This window comes from Bubalus kerabau, chromosome 6 (genome assembly GCF_029407905.1).
Source record: "Bubalus kerabau isolate K-KA32 ecotype Philippines breed swamp buffalo chromosome 6, PCC_UOA_SB_1v2, whole genome shotgun sequence".
Classification (NCBI taxonomy): domain Eukaryota; kingdom Metazoa; phylum Chordata; class Mammalia; order Artiodactyla; family Bovidae; genus Bubalus; species Bubalus kerabau.
This window is the reverse complement of record NC_073629.1, coordinates 113,654,309-113,675,541: the sequence shown is the minus strand read 5'-3', so window position 1 is coordinate 113,675,541 and position 21,233 is coordinate 113,654,309. Positions and strand designations below refer to the sequence as shown.

The 21,233-nt window shown below is 50.7% G+C and overlaps 1 protein-coding gene across 1 annotated transcript in view; it reads right to left on the bottom strand.

Annotated features, from left to right (window-relative positions):
- The window catches only part of SAG (S-antigen visual arrestin), a 29,734-nt gene extending 8,501 nt beyond the window's left edge, over positions 1-21,233 (bottom strand). The window contains exons 1-11 of the mRNA XM_055587029.1: positions 21,109-21,233; positions 16,663-16,723; positions 14,209-14,253; positions 11,921-12,114; positions 10,596-10,655; positions 8,894-8,970; positions 7,723-7,858; positions 6,657-6,741; positions 4,685-4,757; positions 2,178-2,315; positions 24-101 (exon numbers count right to left, since the gene is read on the bottom strand). Of these exons, the coding sequence (XP_055443004.1) occupies positions 24-101; positions 2,178-2,315; positions 4,685-4,757; positions 6,657-6,741; positions 7,723-7,858; positions 8,894-8,970; positions 10,596-10,655; positions 11,921-12,114; positions 14,209-14,253; positions 16,663-16,723; positions 21,109-21,171 (1,010 nt within the window). The 5' untranslated portion in view covers positions 21,172-21,233. The remainder of the gene's footprint in view (positions 1-23; positions 102-2,177; positions 2,316-4,684; positions 4,758-6,656; positions 6,742-7,722; positions 7,859-8,893; positions 8,971-10,595; positions 10,656-11,920; positions 12,115-14,208; positions 14,254-16,662; positions 16,724-21,108) is intronic.

Below are 21,233 nucleotides of genomic sequence, written 5' to 3'. Positions count from 1 at the left end.
CATGTTGGGGCGTGGACACTCACCCTGACACCGTGAGCTTCACCTTGATCTGGTAAGACACCAGGATCCCCATGACGGTCTTGTCTATTCCCTCCTTTATGCTGTTCAAACAGAAAAGAAAAATGGAAGAATGCAGAGGAGCAGTAGGAAGCAGAGACCCGATGGATCAACCCTTCTCCCTAGGATCCCCAGGTAGGGGACCACCCTCTCCAAGAAACCAGATCATTCATGTTCTGCTGTGTCCTCACTGGGGAGCTGGAAGGCAGCCCTGACACTGGGTGAATCAGGGGCTCTGGATTTGTCATCATTCAGTCACTAAGTTGTATCCAACTCTTTGCAACCCCATGGACTGTCACATGCTAGGCTTCCCTGTCCTTCGCTATCTCCTGGAGTTTGCTCAAACTCATGGGCTTCCCAGGTAGCTCAGTTGGTAAAGAATCTGCCTGCAATGCAGGAGACCCTCTTCGATTCCCAGGTCGAGAAGATCTGCTGAAGAATGGATAGGCTACCCAGTCCAGTATTCTTGGGATCCCTTGGTGGCTCAGCTGGTAAAGAATGCATCCACCTGCAATGCAGGAGACCTGGGTTTGATCCCTGGGTTGGAAAGTTCCCCTGGAGAAGGGAAAGGCTACCCACTCCAGTATTCTGGCCTGGAGAATTCCATGGACTGTATAGTCCATGGGGTCACAAAGAGTCAGACACGCCTGAGCGACTTTCACATTCATGTCAGTTGAGTCGGTGACACCATCCAACCATTTCATCATCTGTCGCCCCCTTCCCCTCCTGCCCTCAGGCTCTCCCAGCATCAGAATCTTTTCCAATCAGTCAGCTCTTCTTATCAGGTGGCCAAAGTATTGGAGCTTCAGTATCAAACCTTCCAATGAATATTCAGGACTGATTTGCTTCAGGATGGACTGGTTGGATCTCCTTGCTGTCCAAGGGACTCTCAAGAATCTTCTCCACAGCACCACAATTTGAAAGCATCAACTCAAGGCTGGGGACTAGGGATGGGCTTTGCTCTACCACTGACTGACCCAGTGTCCTTGGCTGAGCTTCTCATCTGGTGAAACCTCAATTTCCTCATCCATGAAATGAGTAGAAATTCACCTTTCTTACCAAAGAAAGCATGGAGAGACTGGCTGTTTATATACTACTCCACGAATCACAGAAGGTCTTTACAAACGCACATGCCATTTTGAACTTTGTGATTCCTTCACCCTTGAGTTCCTGGATCTAGGGTGTTGTCTTCCTGTTTGCCCATCTCCCAGAGCTCACAGACATGCTTAGAATCTAACACGCCAGCTGGAAAATCGTCCTCAGAAACCCTTTGACTCCCATGATCCTGCTTTCTGCCTGATGTTCACTGCCCCAGCTGCTCGTCTCAGAGCTTTTCCAGATAGCATCACCTGGAGGCGATCACTGGGGCCGTGGGTCACACAGGATGGGGGTGGGGGTGGTATGGGGGCTGGCAGTGAGCCCCCAGCCAGGTCACAGCTCCTACCCCAACCCTCAGGGCTCATCCCACACACGCTGCCAGGAACAGAAGCCCCGGAGGGCGGTGAGGACTGGCAGGGGTATTTGACTTAGAAGCTTCGATCTAGTTTTTCCTGGATCCGCTGGCTCAATTCAGCCCAACATTCTGAGCCGGGTCAGCAGATCAGTGCTTAGCTTCATTTAAATTGAGCTGACGTCCGTAGCCCTCAGGATCCCCTGTTCCTTACCTTTCCAGATGGAAATGAATAAATGATGTTTCCATCCTTCATGAGGCACTCAGTTCAATGCTAGCTGATGCTACTTCTCAGAGGTACTAGCTGACTTTTCTGGAGCACTCGCTGTGTGCTGGGCCCCACATTTGATGTGGCCTGTCTCCCGTAATCCATGTCAGCTCTCATACCCTACGGATGGGGAAACTGAGGTCCTTGCTCAGACAGCTGATGGGGTGGCCCAGACGGTCAGCAAGGGAGCGGGGCTTCGGCACAAGGCTGTCTCCAGAGCCCAGAGCTGCAGTCACTACATCATAGCAGGCGTGGGCGAGGGATCCCCGCTTGGGCCACTGAGTGCTGGCTTTGCACCGCCGGCCACCACACCACGTGCCAGCCGTGAGCCCAGGACTAGGACGAGAAGGAGTGCAGACCCCTTCCCCCCACCTCCCCCAGCACCGAGTCTCGGGGGCTCACATGGTGCTGGAGGCCAGGTTCGTGTCCTCGTGCTTGATCTTCCCGTCCAGGGCGATGCCCCTTCTCTCACGGTTGTTGGCCAGCAAGGGCACCAGCGTCAGCGTCTTGGTCAGCGAGCTGTTTGGCGGCACTTTTTCCCTGCAGGAAGAAACACGGCCGATTTAGCCAGTTGCTCTTACAGGCTTAAGGCCACCGGGGCCCCCAAGAGGCCTTGTGTACGCTCACGCAGTTCCCAGAACCCACGTTCCCCGCGACTCGTGGGAAAGGCAGCCCAGAGGGGCTGTGCATGTCTTATGAGAAGGGGGAGAACATGAGTGACGTCTCACAACAGGCTGGCAGCAACGTTGGAGCATTTCTCAGCCTGCTCCCATGGCTGAATTTCTGGAATGTTCTGTGGGGTGAAGTGAGACCGACTGGCCCAAGGATCAGGGACCACACCCAGTTTCCTCCCAAGACTCCGTGAAGCACATGATGGGCTGCAGGGCGACTGGTCAGTGCCAGCAGAGAGCGCGGGCTGGGCGTCGTCCCGGTCAGGAGGACCAATGTGTGCCCTGGGAGTCTCCCACGTGAGCTGGACAGACTGGGAGGTTTGGGGTTCATAGTAGCACAGGCTCTTTCTCCCCCAGATTGCCTCCATCACCAGCCGGGCAGGGCGTTCCCCAGCATCTGATAGACACAGGGACGCCCTGCCAGACCGTGGGCCTGGGTGTAGTGGAGGGCACCTCAGTGTGGTTTCCCCAGGTCAGGCAGCGTCCCCGGCTCACAGAGCAGCGTCGGAGGCTGGAGAGTTGGCTCTGCCGCTCGCCCGCGAGCTGCCCCCAGGCCTATGCCAACAGCCACCGCGCAGCCTCACGGGCTCTCTGATCGCAGAGCCCAGGCGGGCTCTAGCCATGTTCCTGGCATAACCTTCGTCCTTGTGCCTGGCCAGGAGAAGACAGGGCCCTAGAAGCCCTGCCCAGGAGCCAGCCTCGGGCCCTTTCCTCAGCCTGCCCCCAGACAGACGGGCAGCCCCACTGCCAGCCTCCTCAATCTCCCTGGGGAGTTGAAGGCGGCTGTAGCTTCTCTAGCCTCCAAGTGCACACAAGAGGCTCCTGGGCACACCCTTTACAGAATCCTGCTTGAGACAAGGTGGCCCACATCTTTGCATTTGGGACCGGGGGGAATCTTCTCTTAATAAGCTTGGTTTGGGCAGCAGAGTGACAGAAGCAGAAATTACCTTGTCAAGATAACTACAGTAGAAAGAGGCCCCTGGGCTGGGCTTGGACCATGGTCTGTCCTGCTGCACCCTGGCCGACGGCCTCTGCCAAGACCCTGGACCAAAGCCCCACCTGGCCACTTCCCAGCACCTTTGGGATCTGGGACTGGATGGTGGGTAACAGCTGGGGCATCAGGGCTGACCTGGTTCCCAGGTGGCCTGCCCACCAGAGCCCCCAGAGCCTCACTTTCACTCCCACATTTTTGAGGGTACTGAGGATGGTGTCCAGTTTTCTGGGACTCTTTGATGCAAAATGAGCTGAAAAGAGGACCGGATAATGTGGTATATTAGGGAAACCTCCGCTGGGGACCATTTCCTCCTATGGGCACATGCCAACAGGTGAGCCAGAAAGACTTCCAGGCACCGATATGGGCAAGGATGACGTCTGAAAGTAGAACTGAGCCCGGGCCTGGCCTGGCGGAGGCAGTCAGTGGTTCATTTCCTGCCTCTCTCCCCTGAGATGTAAACTCAGGCCAGGTTCTGCTTTAAGTAACAGTTTATCCCGAAGTGGCCTTTTAAATATTATGTAATGTTTTCTTGCTGAATCTGCTGTCTTTCCTCACTCCACTGCCTTCCTCCAATGATGAGAGTATTTTTGTCCTACAATGGGGCTTGGAAAACAGGAAAACACCTTCCCAAATGATCCTTCCAGGGTGGGGGGGGTTGGTAACCCCCGAAAGCTGTGAACCTGAGTGCCTAGCACAAAGCAAAACCGGTCAGGTCTCTTGCTGCACCATGAAGAAGCCATCGCAGGATTCTCATTTGGGTTTTACTGTTTGTTTGTTTTCCATTTGATTTTTATTCTAATGGAGGGAGAAAAGTCACTCATGACAAGTGGTGGAGTACTGAGATGGCATTCTAATCTCCTCGTCATGGGTACCAGATTTTCAAATTGTGGAGATCAAAAGATAGAGAACCCTCATGTGGGCTGACAGGTTATCTGATGACCTCTTCTGGGGGTCAGAAATAGTATCCGATCCCTACCCACTTATTTAAGGATCAATAGAAAGCTCTAGCCCTTCCCGCTGTGACGATTCAGGCTTCCTTTTTCTGCTCCCCATCATTTCCTAGTTCGACCCAGCTCTCAGAACTCTTGTGACTTTGCAGCCCTTGAAGTGAGAAAAGGGGAAGGACGTGGCAAGCTGGGGAGCTGGCTGACCGCTCTACTTCCTTCTTCAGCAATGACCAAAAAGGGGAACTTGACAAAGAAGCCGGAACCGCCCAGGAAATAGAAACCCAACCCGCTACTCACTGTGTTTCCTCTGCAGCCACCGGCTTGATGTAATAATCACTCGAGTAGAGAACCACGTTGGCCACTTGCTCCACTGCAAAGGGAGGACAGCGTAGGGAGGCTCGGTGTGGGGTCCTGCATGCTGCCTTCCGGGGACCTGGTTGGCCTTCCCTCTCTAATGGCCATCTGAGTGCACCTCTCAGGCTCAGCTTTAAGGCTGAGATTCCTGTTCTGGCCTCAGGCCAGGCTTCCCAGGCAACGCTAGTGGTAAAGACCCCGCCTGCCAATGCAGGAGACCTAAGAGAGGCAGGTTCCATCCCTGGGTCGGGAAGATCCCCTGGAGGAGAGCATGGCAACCCTCTCCAGTATTCTTGCCTGGTGAACCATGCAGCACACGATTGTTTGTGAGTGTGGTGTGGTGGATAGGAAGGTGGGCTTTGGGGCCAGACTACCTGGGCTCAAATCCCTGCCTAGCCATCAGCGCTGGGGTAGTTACTGAACTTCCCTGACCCTCAATTTCCCCATTAGCAAAATGGGGGTGATAACTGCATCTAACTTATATAGTTGTTATGATGATTAAAAAGGTGATTTTTAATTTTTTTTTTTTTTTGCCACACCTTGTAGCATGAATAATTTCTCCAACCAGGGATTGAACCCACACCTCCTGCAATGGAAGTATGGAGCTTCCTGAACCACCAGGGAAGTCCTCAGAAAGATGATTTTTAATTTCCATGCAAATCAAATTTGAGAATCAAAAGAAATAATTTGTGTGAACTGATCAACACAGCGCTTGGCCTATACAAAGTTCTCAATATCTGGCTTCAGAAATTCAACAGCTTCTTTCAAACATTAGGGGTTCAGGTGTTAGTATTCATAAAATTTTGAGAAACAACTTAAAAAATAATTATCAAATGGTACTTTCTCCATCCTGCTGCTTTGTGAAATACCATATGGAATGCTACATACAACATGCTAAATAAATCACGCCAGGTCCTACAGAGACTTAAAGACTTAAACTCACATAAAAACAAAGCCTTAATGTAAACATGTATGTTAGCATTAAGAAAAATCTAGAATATTTCAGTATGAGTGCATCCGATTCCTGAGCCTTATCTACGATGGACAAGAGGGAGAGAGGAACGTAGTGGATGACACTTAGGTGACCAGCTGTCCTGGTCTGCCTGGGACTGGCCTGTTTTAGCACTGGAAGTCCTTGGTCCTTGGTCCTGGTTAACCCAGGATGGTTGGTCACCCTAACTCTGTCTCAGTCATCAAGGGCCTGAGGGAGAAGTGGACGGACAGGTCTCCCTTCCAGGTCATTCTATCACGTCTTTTTACTTCGCCCACATGAGACCGAGTTCACGGAGCATCCCCCCTCACTCTGACGCCCTTGGACCTGAGGCAGTGTGCTGGACCAGTGGACCAGTAAGTCAGAGGCCCCTCTCCCGAATATACGGGAGGCCGGGCCATTACATGGTGACACAGCAGCAGCAGTGACAGTGGGGATGACCATTTACAAAGCATGTCCAGTGCGCTCAATCAACAGGTCACGAAACCCGGGAAGGTAGACCAGGAAGCCCTGCTGCGACTGCCCGCTGGACTCTGAAAGGATGTGCACAGCACGAGCCCACAGGGGAGCCCAGGGTTCCCAGGCTAGGTCCCTCCCACTACTCTGTGCAGAAAGGAAACCCTCCCCCTCCTCCCTCCCCCCTCAGACCTGGACCCTCCAGGAAGGCAAGACAAGGAAGGACGGGAAGACGTCCTGTCGGGGGTGTTGTCCCAGGATGGAAGATGGCTCTAAGCTGGGCAGGAGGCTACAGAGAGGACACTTAAGGGACCTCCTCCTCTAAGGTCCTGCTGCCCTGACAACAGAGACAAACGGGAGGTTCCAAGGACCCAGGAGGGCCTGAGAGAACCAGAGGAGAGACCCAGGAAACATGGCCACTGGGGACTTGGAAGGCTCTGCCATCCAGCCTGGAGCAGAAGGTCCTACCTAGCACTTTAATCTTCTTCACTGTCTTCTCTGTGCTGTTGGTCACGGCCACGGTCACAGGAATGGGTTCCCCGTGGTAATAGATCTGAAGAAGTTAGCAGATGGGACAGAAAAGGGGAAGAGAGCCTGGTCATGTCTTTCTAAACTCATCCCAGTCCTTCAACTGGAGGCAAAGTGGCTGAATTCCCACGCTTTTGAGGAAGGCAAGGTGAAGGCATCGTGGCTCCTGTGGGGATGTGTCTGGAGCAGGCTCTGCACTGTGTGTGGGAGCCTGAGGCAATGGCATGGGCTCCAGCCACAACGCCTGAGTCCTGAGTGTCACGCAGAGCTGGCCCCAGGGCGCTTGAGTGGGATTATGAAGTTATTTGGGGCAGAATGAGTGAAAAGAGAGGAGAATGTGGTGAGGGGGCAGAGGTGGAGCTGGTCCAGTGGTGACTCTGCGTTATACCAGACGGCATGTTTTTGGACACACACACACACACACACACACACACGTGCATGCACACACATGCACGCATGCACGTGCAGACATACATGCACACACATGTGAGCACACCACACATGCACACTCATGCATGCTTGCATAGACACACATGCATGCACACACGCATGTACACACACACACACATACGGTCTGCTGGGCTTCTGTCAATGTGTGTGTGACTCTTGTTGACCAGAGGGACCGGAGACAGCCCTGGCCAGTGGTTCTTCACCTTTCTTGGCCATGACATTCACACGTGACACAGCCATCCCCTTACCATTACTGCCCAACTTCAGTTTGAGGGAAGCAAACAATTTGTAACACCCATTGAGGCCGCACTAAGAGGCTCCCTGAAGCAGCGATGGGGGATGGGGGGACAAACCTCCCCCAGGTTGCCAGGACCCATGATAAGTAGAATGCAAGCCAGTTTGGCCCTAGTCTAAGGGTCACCTTCACTGACTCCAAGTTATGAAAAAGTTCAGTCATCCTCATAGGTCGGTATTTACCACTACCCCCAAGACTGCCCGCAGCCCACCCCCAGCTGAGGGCCCGGGCAGGCTCCCCGCAGGCCGGCTCCACAGTCACCTCTTTGCTGAGCGAGACGGCGAGGCGCAGGGGCTTGTCCGACATGAAGAACTGCCAGGAGGCCTCGGCTCGGGGCTGGGGACCCATATCGCGTGGCGCGTGCTGTACCTTCCGGATCAGCAAACGCACGGAGCTCCTGCAGATGAGACGTCACGGACAGTCCCAGGATCAGCACCTGGGCCTCCTCGGGATGGCCCACCAGGTCGCCCCCCGCCCCCCGCCTCATCCCCAGGCTAGGATCCCTCGGGGATGTTCCCGATAGATGCAGAAGGACTGGTAGCCGGGTCAGGTCTGGGGGCCGGGGCCTGGCGGGTGGTGTGGACCCATCTGCTCTCTGCGGGCCCCTCTCAACCTCTGTGAGGACCCCGGCTCGGGCTCCTCTGAGGTGAAGCTGTGGTGGGAATGTGTGCCTATGTTACGTTTCAGAACTCTCTACGAATCTGATGCCTTGTCATCGCCATTCGGTACAGGCGTCCTCTGACTGTGAATGCTGAGTATGAGGGGCAAGTGTTGAGGGCACAGTTGGAAACCTTATTCAGGAACAAGGAAAATGAATGCCAGGGCCTGGGAGGACAGGAGTCACTACTTAGTGGGCAGAGTTTCTGTTTGGGGTGATGATAGCATTTGGGATACAGATAGTTTGGGGATATTTCCCAAATGCTATCATCATTTATATAGCATTCAGGATAGATATATCATCATATATATATATATATATCTCCCATATGTATTATCATATATATCCCAAATGCTATATATAGATAGCAGACAGTATACAAGTGGTTATACAAGGTAATGACTATGTTTAATGCCACTGAGCTGTACCCTTGAAAATGGTTAAAATGGTCAACTTTGTGTTATGTGTATGTTACCACCACCACAACAAAATGCAAAAGAAGAAGGAAACTCAAGGGGCTGTGGAGGCTTTCAGGAGCTTACACGAACCCATGAGGTTGAACGCTCCTGTCATTTTCTGCTGCCTTCCCACTAGATGGTCAGCCATGGACGCCCACCCCATGTGTAGATGGTCCCTCCCGATGGTCCTCACCCGGTTCCCACTACACCAGCCTAGTGGGAAGAGTCCGTCTCGCAAACATAAAGTGAGGGCCGATTTCTTACCCCCACCCCTTAACCCCAGACCCCTCACCTATTCCCACAGCCACACTCTTACTTCTTGGGAATTTTGTCCTCTTCCACATCTGTGCTGTGCGTGGCGAATGCTTTGATCTCAAAGTCGACCCCACAGCTCTGCAAGGGGGCAAGAGATGAGACAGGGCTGCGGTCTGCACCTCCCTTCCAGAGCTGGATGGGGTCACAGCTCACTCGGGGGGATGTTTCGTGGCACTTTTTTTTTTCTACATCAGCCATCTGCTTTTCAGAGCTGCACCAGTAAGACTAGATCTGGGGACACCCCTGGCGGTCCAGTGGTTAAGACTTCGCCTTCCATTGCAGGGGGTATGGGCTCGATCCCTGAGTGGGGAGCTAGGATCCCACATGCCACGGGGCAACTAAGCCCACAGGCCATAACGAAGACCCAGTACAGCCGAAAAATAAAATAAAAAAATTTTAACTATTGTAGCAGATTTAATAAATAGTTTAAAAATGGTCCACATTGAAAAAAAAAAAAAAACCTTAAAAAAATAAAGACTAGATCTGGAAGTGTACTCATGATGAAATAATGGCATTAGTGCAAGGAGAGTGCCAGGGGCCCTGAGGCCCCAGCAAAGGGCACCAGCCTGCAGGACGTGCCCCACCAGCAGCTGCAGAGGGTGAGTCAGGCATCCTGACTTGTCCTCGCCTCCCTCCGCCTCTCATGGCATCCAGCCCACCCTCAGTCAGCTGCCCTCGGAAGTGGCCATGCGTGTATGTTACTGACGGTCCACTGCCTGAAGCCGGGGGACAGGCGCAGTGCTCCCAGGGCCCGTGGGGGCCCATGGATACCCCTGCTGGGGCTCCAACGCCCGACCCCGGCGGGCAGCTGCTCTGCGGCTGCAGCCAAGCATGGCCAGGCTGCCAGGGGACCTGGCGCTGGCAGCTCTTCCAACTTCTGAAGAGAAGCTGGAAATGGAACTTGGAGAGAAGCTCCTGAATTTTAAATCAACAAAATTAAACAATCTTGCATGGGTGGAACAGATGCATCTGCTGGCCCCTCTGCCCGCTCCCCACCTGGCCCCAGCATGATCCCCCACCCCGCGTTAACCTCCTTCTCTCTTGTGTTAACATGACGGGGTGGGCATGGGGGCACCAGCGTGGGGATGGGCCCTCCACCAGCTAGCATGTCAGTCGCAGTCCTACTAGTCCTGTGAAACTGTGGACTCTCAACAACACTAAAACCTAGCTTGAAAATAAATAAGCATCCATACCCACCAGCACTCGGAGTTCTTAGCCCTGTGTTCTCGCTGCGCCGCTCCACACCCACCCCATGCCGCTTCCCGCCCAAGCCGAGCTCTCCCACCTGTCTACCTGCAGCACGTGCTGTTCCTTCCTTGTGAAACGCTTATCACTTCTCTCTCAATTCATATTGACCAGCTCCTGTGCGTGCTCCTAGACCAGCTCACAAGCCTTCTCAGGGAGGAGAGAGACCGTCTGTTTCACTCACAGGGCTGCTCCTGGTTAGGAAATGCCCAAGGCGAGTGATAGACTCATTTGTTATCCGCTCTCTCTACTTTGGGGTGTGTCTGAACTCTTCCACAACAAGAGGCTCAAGTGTTACAACCTTGCTTGTTAATTGGCTATACCTCAATACAAAATAAAACGTTTAAAATTAAAGAATAAATAAATAAAACAGATTGTTAAAAAAAAAAAAAAAGAGGCTATTTTAGAAAGTCCTTTGAAGGAATGAATGAATCCCTGGGATTCATTCTGGAACCAACCTTGCCCACATCTTGCGGAGCTGGCTGCAGCATCACCGAGCAGGGCAAGTAGTCAGGAAACTGTGGGGAGAAACAACAGATCATTTCTTTCAGAGAATGTTATTCCACGTGTATTCCACCATGCATGCACGCTCAGTCGTGTCTGACTCTTTGTGACCCCATGGACTGCAGCCCACCGGGCTCTTCTGAACAAGGGATTCTCCAGGCAAGAATACTGGAGTGGGTTGCCATTCCTCCTCCAGGCGACCTTCCTGACCCAGGGCTTGAACTTGAGTCTCCTGTGTCTCCTGCATTGGCAGGCAGATTCTTTACCACTAGTGCCACCAAGGAAGCCCATAAATACATATATATATGTATGTATTATATATGTAATGTATACACATATAGTACATATATACACAAAACATAAACCTTACTATTTTAAGCATACAGTTCAGCAGCATTAAGGACATTCACATTGCCCTGCAATGGTCCCCACCATCGATTTCCAGAACTTTTCTGTCATCCCAAGCAGAAGCTCTGTACCCATTAAACATCAATTCCCCAATTCCCTCCTCTCCCATGCCCTGGAGACCACCCTTCTACTTTCGGTCTCCATGAATTTAACTCCTCCAGATCCCTCATGTAAGTGGAATCACACAGCATTTGTCCTTAGGCGACTGGTTTCTTTCACCTAGCATCACATTTTCAAGGTTCATTCTTGTCGTAGCTTGTGTCAGAATCTCCTGCCGTTTTAAGCCTGAACTGTATAACTTTGGAGGAATATGTAATCTTAAGACCCATAAACATGCTAGTGAAGAGGGTAGCTACCCCCACAGTGAGTCCAGGATGGAGTCATCAGAGGCGGGCACTCTGGCCCCAGGGTCCCTCGGTTCCACCAGGGATTTCTCTTCCGTGACCCCCCCAGGCTGTGCTCAAGGCTACAGACAGGATCTCATTTCACTAAGATCTCCTGGCTCACGGGGAACTCTTGCCTGCTTAGAAACTCCTCAGGGCCAACCGAGGGGCACTTCTTTCTTTTTATAGAGTGAAGGCGTGACACGCACGTATAATTAGGTGGTCGGATGCAGTTTAAATATTTAAACTGTAGGTTGAAACGGTGCCTTCAAAGGCTAGGAGGCTATTTTCAAGGACTTAAAAAAAAAGACAATGACAGCCCAGGCAATCTAGAATTTCCTCAGTTCTAGAAGGGTGCAATTTGAAGGCCCGCGTATGTGAAGCCATTACTCTGGCCCCGTTCCTTGGCCACCGGTCACATCACAACGTGCTGGAGGCGGAAGGAACCAGTGCAGCGGTGGGGATGGGGGGGGCGCAATGTCACCCACCGTGAGCAGGAAGGGGTAGGTGTTGGCCCCCAGCTTCTTGATGAGGCTCTCCTGCAGCCTCGTGGTGGCGCCCGAGGCCCCCACGGGAGGGAACACCTGGACCTGGGAGAAGTAGAGGTCCCTGCGGAAGCTGAGGCCAATCACATCGATGTCTTCCTGGCCGTAGCGGAAGGCACACGTCAGAGACACATACACTGGAGAGAGACAAGAAGGGTGCGCTTGGCCAGTCGGTCGGTTGGCCCGGCACCCCTGCCTGGGCTGACACTGCCTGCCTTCGGGTCTCGGCATTTGACCTTCAGCATCCCGAGGGGATGGGACCTGGGGACCTCACCACCCAGCTGGCCCTTCCCTCCCTCTGGCTTGCGTTAATTACTCCAAAGGGCTGGCTTAGAGGGCGGCGAGGCCCCTCAGAGGGGCCAGGTTTTGTCTCCTGACTCCACTGCTTCCCACATCCTCCCCACTTTCCCTCTTGATCCACCAGCTCAGGGACCTCAGGAGGCTTTTCAGCAGGGTGAGGTCACTCGGGGTCTGAGGATGGGAGGTCTGTCTAGAGTTGAGAGCGAAGGTGAGAAGCAGAGGGGAAACAGAGCTAGGGAAAGGACTGCCTGATCTGGGCATGGCCGCGAGGGGAGTGAGCTAGCGCTTAGGGACCAGGTGGAGAGATGAAACCAAGTCCCAGAGGAAATCCGCCTTTTCACATGGCTCGGAAACTTCATCGAGATTTCTCTAAATCAGCCGCACTTGTGAAAATTCACTGTGGTTAGACGGATGTAAATGGTGCCCCCGGCAGACCAGAGGAATTATATGAGACTACATGTCTTGTGTAGGAGGAGAAGAGGGCGACAGAGGATGAGATGGCTGGATGGCATCAGTGATTCAGTGAACATGAACTTGAGCAAACCCCAGGAGATAGTGAGGGACAGGAAGCCTGGCATGCTGCAGTCCATGGGATCTCAAAGAGTCAGACATGACTTGGCGACTGAACGACATGTGTTTTGAGGGTGGACTGTTTACAGCTATCGTTAATGTGGTAAATAACCGCACGAGGTGCCCTGTGCTTGAACGGAAAGCACGTCCACCCACGTCCTTGGGAGCCGTGGGTTGAGGATTTTGTCTGTGTCCGCTTCAAGGATAAGTGCCCTCGGCGCTAAGCTCAGAAGAGTCACTGATCACTTGCTTATCCCTCAGCCGACATTTGTAGGAACAAGGTGCCTAGAGATGACCTGGATTTATGCCTGCCTCTCCGGGAAATGCTTTCCTGGCCAAGCGCATGGGCTTTCAGGGCTGGAACTGGGCTCCTCCTGGTGTAAGAGAGGAGCAGGGCTCTTTGGAGAAAGCAGAGGAGGGCAGTTGTCAGCCTGTTTCTGCCCTGTCCCCGGGATGCTGAGGGCCCTACAACTGACATACTCCAGAGCACATCTAGGGGTAGGAACAATCCTTATGGGTTGCCGACAGCAACAACTCTAAGAGGCACATTTTTTGAATGGAACTGAGTGATAACTCAGATGGGCTCTCATTTAATTTACACAACCGTTATTAGCATCAAATTCCTTGCCACACACTTCACAGCAGCCAGAGATCACCGAGCGTGCTGTGCTGCTGTGGTCCAGAACCACCAGCGTGTGCTAAGTCACTTCAGTCCAACTCTTTGCGACCCCATGGACTATAGCCCCCCAGACTCCTCTGTCCACGGGGATTCTCTAGGTAAGGGTACTGGAGTGGGTTGCCATGCACTCCTCCAGAGGATCTTTCCGACCCAGGGATGGAACCCAGGTCTCCGACATCTCCTGCACTGGCAGGCAGGTTCTTCACCCCAAGTGCCACCTGGGAAGCCAAGAACCACCCGAGTCAGCATAAAAAAAACTCTGCCTTCCAGCAGCCTCCATTCCTCGCTTTTCAGGTAAACTCAGAAAGGAGCCCTTGTGAGTCTGCCTGGACATGGAACCACAGGACACGGTGGAGAGGGCGTGAGCATGCAGTCTGCGGAGGGGTAGCCCTGGGCTCCGGGCTCCGTCTGCCGTCCCTTATCTGGTCGGTTCGAGCAAGCGGCTTCCCTGAGTTTCCACCTCCTTCTGGGAGATGTGGACAGCGGGCTCTGGTGAGGACGGAGCCCATGTCCAGAGGATCCTACGAGGGAGTGTGGATGAGAGGCCCGAGGCGCTGGCAGTGAGAATGGGTGTGCAAGGGCTTCCCCATCTCTTCTTGCACACCCACACACACACATCCCCTTCCTGCTGCGAGCCGAGACCAGACCCCCACTCCCTGGAGGGTAGAGGAGCACCCCTCACCTCTCTTGCCCTTCACGAGCTCAGGATCCACCAGCACGACACCATCTAAACCAAGAGAGAGAGAACAGTGAGCGTGGAGGACGTGGAGGAGGCTGGAGACTTCCTGAAGTGTGTGTGTGTGTGTGTGTGTGTGTGAACATCACATGGAATCCATGTTCGTTACGGGAACCTTAGAAACGGAAGTAAACAAAGGGGAAAAAAGTCACCCCATTTCTACTACCCAGAGACACACACCCATTGTTGAGATATTCATGCAGAATGATTTATCCAGATTAAATGCATTTATGGAAAAGTTTTCACTAAAAAAAAAAATGAGATCCTATTATACCGTTCAGCTCACTGCTTTCCTCACTCAACTGTATATTGCAAACATCTATTCACACACACACACACACACACTCACATAGTATGTATTAATCATTTAAATTGGAGCAAATGGCCACACATTTGCTCCAATGAACAGATGTATTATAAATTATTTAATCAAGCTTCTCTTGTTAGGGCATTTAGGATGTTTCTGATTTTCCCCATTATAATTAAATCACAATGAACATCCTTAAAGATAAATCTCTATCCATGGTAGAATTGAATGTGGCTTTTGATAGTATAACTGCCAAATGACCTTCTAGAAAGGACATTGCTGAAGGACATGCTCATCATACTGCCTAAATTGCCAGTCTTTTACACTCTTTTTTTTAAAAAAACAAAGAACAATTTGAGTTGAAGTAATTATAGATTCACAGGAAGCTGCAAAGATAGCACAGAGAGGTCCCCATGTATCCCTTATCCAGTTTCTTCCAATGGTTACATCTTAGATAATTGCATACAATCTCAAAACTAGGAAGTCGACATGGGTACAGTGTGTGTATAGTTCTAAGTCGTTTTATCAAATGGAGATTTTGTGTTAGCACCACGGCAGTCCGGACACAGAACTGTCCCCTCACCGTAACGATCTCCCTCCGGGGCTGAGCCTTTGTAATCACACCCAGCTACCTCCCCCCACCAACCTTAGCCCCCTGAAACCACTATTCAGTTTTCCTTTTCTATAATGTTGTCATCTCTAAGATGTTATAAAAATGGAATCGTAAAGCATACGGCCTCTTGAGATTGGCCTTTTCCACTCATCACAGTGCCCTGACACTTACAAGCTGTAGCATGGGTTGGTAGTTCATTCTTTTTTTTTTTTTTTTTACTTAAAATTAAGTTAAAAATTTTTTTTAAAAATTGATGGTGCAAAAAAAAAAAAATTGATGGTGCATTGTGGCACGTGGGATCTTAATTCTTTGACCAGGGATGGAAACCATGCTCCCTGCAGTGGAAGCCCAGAGTTTTAACCACTGGACCACCAGGGAAGTCCCTGGTAGTTCATTCTTTTCCACTGTCGGGTAGCATCCCAAGGCATGGACGTGCCGCAGCGTGTTTAACCTCATTCACCTTTTGAGAGACATTTTGGCTCTTCCTAGTTTGGAGCCGTGACAAATAAAGCTGCTGTGAACAATCACATACAAGTTTTTGTGTGAACGTAATCTTTAATTTCTCCGTGATAAATGTCCAGGAACGCAAACTGGGTCATATAATAAGCATATGTTTAGCTTTTAAAGTAACTGCCAACCTGATTTCCAGAGTGGCTGTCCCATTTTACATTCCCACCAGCAATGCCTGAGTGATCCAGTGTCTCCACATTCTCTCCAGCATTTGGTATTGTCACTGTTTTTGATTTTAGTCATTCCGACGGGCATATAATGATATTTCATTGTGGTTTTAATTTGCATTTCCCTAACGACTAATGCTGTTGAACATGTTTCTTCTTTTGTTGTTGTTGAACATTTTTCTGTGTGCTCATGTGCCACTCATATATTTTCTTCAATGAAATGTCTTTTCATTTTGTTTGTCTATTTCCTAATTGGATCTTGTTTTCTCTTTAAACTGGTGAGTTTTGAGCTTTCTTTATATACTCCAGAGATGAGTCCTTTGTCTCTCTCATGCTCTGTAAAATTGTCTCCAATCAGCCGGTGGCGCCTGGATGATGTTTTAATTTGCATTTCTTTGATTAGATTGTTAACAAAGTCAGATTTAAAAAAAAAACAAACACAAAACTAGTAGATGTCTGGTGACTTAAAGGAAAACCAGCATTAAAATCTCACCCTAGACCTTCTCTGGTGGTTCAGTGGATAAGAATCTGCCTGCCAACGCAGGGGACCCTGATTCTATCCCTGGTTTGGGAAGATTCCCACATGCCGGGGAGTAACTAAAGCCCATGTGCCACAACTACTGAGCCCAAAAACTGCAGCTACCGAAGCCCACGTGCCTAGAGCCCGTGCTCCACAACCAGAGAAGGACCAAGATGAGAAGCAACTAGAGAGGAGTTCTGCTCGCGGCAACTAGAGAAAGCCTGTGAGCAAGCAAAAAATAAATAAATACATTAAAAACAATCTCACCCCAAACTCGACTTACCCACAGGCTCTACTCGTTCAACGTGGTCTATGTAATCTCTCTTCCCCAGGTAGATGGTCACCTGTGAGAACAGAGATGGGTTCTCAGTGGTCAAAGTACCCAAAGGTATTCATGTTAAAAATCAGCAACAACGGAAGAGGGAAAAACAGCAACAACGGAAACATTTGCCCTTGTTTGGAGAAGGGGAGGCGCCTGGCACTGCTGCTCGGCCTCCCTGTCCTCCTCTCGCCCTGCTTGGCTGTAGGCAAGGCTGTAGGCAGAGACGATGGACTGCAGGCAAGGTGTGGTCTTTTCTCAGCCTCCGAAACTGCTCCAAGGAATTCTTCCCATCTCTTCGGGAAGACCCTGTTCTCCTCGCCTTTTCCCACCAAGCCCAGGTCTGCTGTCAACCAGGCAAACTTGGTGGATTCGTTGCTGATACTTTAGTGGAAAGTGACGCTTATATGCATGAGGCTCCTGTCAGCTGTTTGCACACTGAACCTTTCATTTCTCACTGTGATTGAAATGTTTCTCCTCACTGTTAGAAGAATTTCTGGACTCAGCAAGAGGCAGATGTTCTGGCGTCCCTGAAATCCTATCAGGTGAGCATCTATACAGATACACCTGAAGAAGCGGGGAAGGCGTCCTGGCTGGGGAGGAATAACCATCTCCCAGCCCTTGTCCTGTCCGTTTCAACGCCCCTGGCAGCAAAGGTCCCTTTACCAACCCCATCTGTGGGAGAGCGTGGGTTGGATTCACCACCACCCACCACCTTAAGCCATGGCACTGTGACCGTGGTGGTAAGAATTCTCTCACGCATCTTTCAGCCATCACCATGTCTAGCGCAGTGTCTGGTACAGGCAGGAATTTAATCAACATTTGCTAAGTGCATCAGTGAGTGAATGCATGGATCCTGGCTAGCTCCCTCTTCCCCAAGCCTCTGAAATTCATATGTCTCTTTCCGTGGACACTTAGAATAATTTCTGTTGGCATTAAATAATCTCCTATATCTGCTCCCTTGTAGCGGTCATCCAGGAGTGTATCTCCGTGGCTTCCAGGTTATTTGTGTGATTGATATTGAAGCACCTGATCATAACCAGGTGCTGGGGGTGGGTTATAGTGAAAGGATGCTTTCTGGGTGAAAAAAAAAACTCAGCATGTAAAAAGCCCAGAGCCAAAAAAATGCTTCTGGAACTGCCTACAGTTTCACCTGCAGGTGCGTAGCCACCAAATGGGGATGCAAACGGCCAGAAAGGGTCTTATAGGACCAGACCCTAAAGATTCCAGGAGGATGTGGAAGCATTTGAAACAGGATGAAAGGCCTGTAATAAGGGGTACGTGGTGTTTGTCCTGTACCAGGCGCCAAGCTAAGTACATGGAGCACATTATTTCATTTAATCCTCACAACTACTTTATGGGCTAGGGATTAAGCCCGTTATATGGAGGAGAACACTGAGGCTCTGGTTGCATTGGCAGCAAAGTGGAGAAGGGGTTGGCGAGAGGAAAGCCAGGTAGGCAGCTGAAAGTGGTCGGGAGGAGGGCGAACTGAGGAATGAACAGGAAGGGAGACGGTAGGGGGACAGAGAATGTCTTCCTCTTTTTCAAGCTTTGCTGTGAAGGAAGGAGAGCTAGAAAGGAGATGGGGTCAAGGGGCATTTGCTGTTCTTTTTCTTGTGTTTAAGATGCATGAGGTCAGTCCTTGTTGTCATGCTTAGGATGGTACTGGTAGAGAAAGAGAGATAGCCCCAGAGGGAGGAGGCTTTGGGATAGGACCCAGAGGAGGTGGTGGGCCACGACCCAGGCTGTAAGTAGCATGAACCTCAGTGGAAGCAATAGCACGTCCTCTGCCACAACTGCAAACGAGGAGAAGAGACAGGAGCAGGTGGAGAGAGTGGGGTGGACAAGGCGAGGCTCCAGCCAGTCTGCTGCTTACCCATCTGACAGCCACGCACACCATCTTCCTGGATAACAGTCACCGATCATCACATCCAGGGCGCACCATCCCCAAGCGGTTGTGTTAAGAAGGCCACCCCAGAGGATCGTTCTTCCTCCCCTCCCCAGTTTTACTGAGATATAATTGACATATTGTTTAAGTTTAAGGTGTACAATATAATGATGTATGTGTAAATCACAAAGCCATAGCCACAAAGCTATAAGCTAAAACTGAAACTCCAATACTTTGGCCACCTGATGCGAACAGCCGACTCCTTTGAAAAGACCCTGATGCTGGGAAAGATTGAAGGCAAGAGGAGAAGGGGACGACAGAGGATGAGATGGTTGGATGGCATCACCAACTCAGTGGACAAGAGTTTGAGTAAACTACGGGAGATGGTGATGGTCAGGGAAGCCTTGTGTGTTGCGTGCAGTCCATGGGGTTGCAAAGAGTCGGACACGACTGAGTGACTGAACTGAATTGAACTGAATAGCCACAATAAATTTAGTTAATATCCATCATGAAGGATGATTCTTGAATGGCCTGCTCCCACTCTTTTGGCTCAGGATGGGCTGAAGGTGGGCATGTAATCAGTTTTGACCAACAAGGTAAAGAGAAGTCTTCTGGAGAAATACCTCCTCACCCTAAGAGACCCCAGGAATCAACAGCCTTTTCCTTCTGGAAGGAAGTGAAGGTGAGTTCCCTGAAGCTGGGGCAGCCGTCTTGCCACCAGCCAGAGGATGAAGATCGTAGAAGACTGAGGAGTGGAGAGATTCGGAGAGAAACTGACCCAGGGCCCTGGCACACCGCGCCCGAGGCCAGACAAAGACTTGCAGTGGGAATGATCCTAATACGGAGAGAGTCGTGGATGAATCATTTTTTCCTCCTAAATACAAAAATTCTAAGTTTCCTAGGTCAATGGAGGTCTAGCTAGGTGGGAGTAAGGAAAAAGTCAGAAAGTGATAATGCCCAGCAGGAGTGATTTCTCTCTTCTTTTGCCGGAAGTCAAGATAAAGTTCACTGGAAAGACACAAGTTGGAAGAGAGTTGGGAGGATGAAAGATTGCGGGGTACCTGACTTGTCACCCTGAAGAATCAGACGACTGGATGGAAGTGATGTAGATCCTCAGGGAGGAGAGGAGAGGGGAAGGGGAGAGTGTCTGTGCAGAGCCCGTGAGGCATGAGAAGCTTCCGAGAGTTTCTTTCAGGCCCAGTGTAGGCTTCAGGAGTCAACCAGAAGAATGACCTAGGTCCACATCCTCCAATATTTATCTGCTGGTGGCCATCAACACTTGAAATATGGCCATGCCAAATTGCCATGTGCTGTGAATGTAGAACGCATACCAGGTCTCAACAACTTAGAAAATAAATTTAACATATGTCATCAATCTTCATTGGAAGGACTGATGCTGAAGCTGAAGCTCCAATACTTCAACCACCTGATGCTAAGAGCCGACTCATTGGTAAAGACCCTGATGCTGGGAAAGACTGAAGGCAAAAGGAAAAGGGGGTGACAGAGAATGAGATGACTGGATGGCATTATTGACTCAATGGACATGAGATTGAACAAACTCCGGGAGATAGTGAAGGACAGGGAAGCCTTGCGTGTTGTAGTCCATGGGACTGCAAAGTCAGACATAACTTGGTGACTGAACAAACAAGTGTTATCAATACTTTTTATACTGTTTACATGTTGAGATGATAGCTTTTGGTTATACTGGGTTAAATAAAATGTAGTATTAAAATGAATTCCCTGTTTCTTCTTACCATTTTAACATGGCTAATAGAAAAATTTAAAATTACAAGTGCAGCTTGCAATGGATGGCACAGAACTAGACTGTCAGCCCTGAGAATCCATCGAGCCGTGCAAGGAGACACCATCCACAGAGGCTGTGGGGTGGGCCCTCAATTGGGTCTCCCAGGCCAGGAAGTTCACAGGCACATCTAGACCACCTACCATCCCCCTGATGGAGCCAACAGTGGCATCACCTCTGCCGGGTATGCAGGGTGCCAGGGTATTGGTGGCCGTGCAGCCACAGTGAGCACTGTGGAGCCTCGAGAGACGCGCCCTCATCCAGTGGTCCTGGAGGCCCATTAGGGTTGAGAGCTTGACGCCTGGGGTGGGTGCCAGATGGTAGAGAATTGCATGACCCAGCATCAGCGCTCTCCCCAGGCAGGTAGGCAAGACGATAGAAAAAGGCCCAAGTAAATTATAGGCATTACCAAAACAATGTCTGAAATGTAAGTCAAGGGTTCAAGGCTAGAAAAAGAGTAAAATTGGAGGAGAGGGATTGGGCACTGAGAGATCAGGAGAAAATGAAGGGTCCTGGGGCTGAAGTCTTGTTGAGATTGAAGAGAAGTACTATTTCTGCAAGTCATCCCTTTACATCTCATCTATCATCCAGCAGACAGAGATGGATGACACTCACATCGCTTCCATTGACCTCACAGGGTTTTGATATTGATCCCATCTATTCAAAAAGCTCCTTAAAAAAAAAAATCATCACTCAAGCCTCTCACATCTGCCCCACTTACCGATTTATCACGGGAGATCTTCTTGAAGATAACGTGGTTTGGTGCGGGCTTATTGGCCTTCATACTGGCTGCCGTGTTAACTGTCCCCGGCAGTTTCTTCCACTTTAGGGTGTACGTCAGGTGTT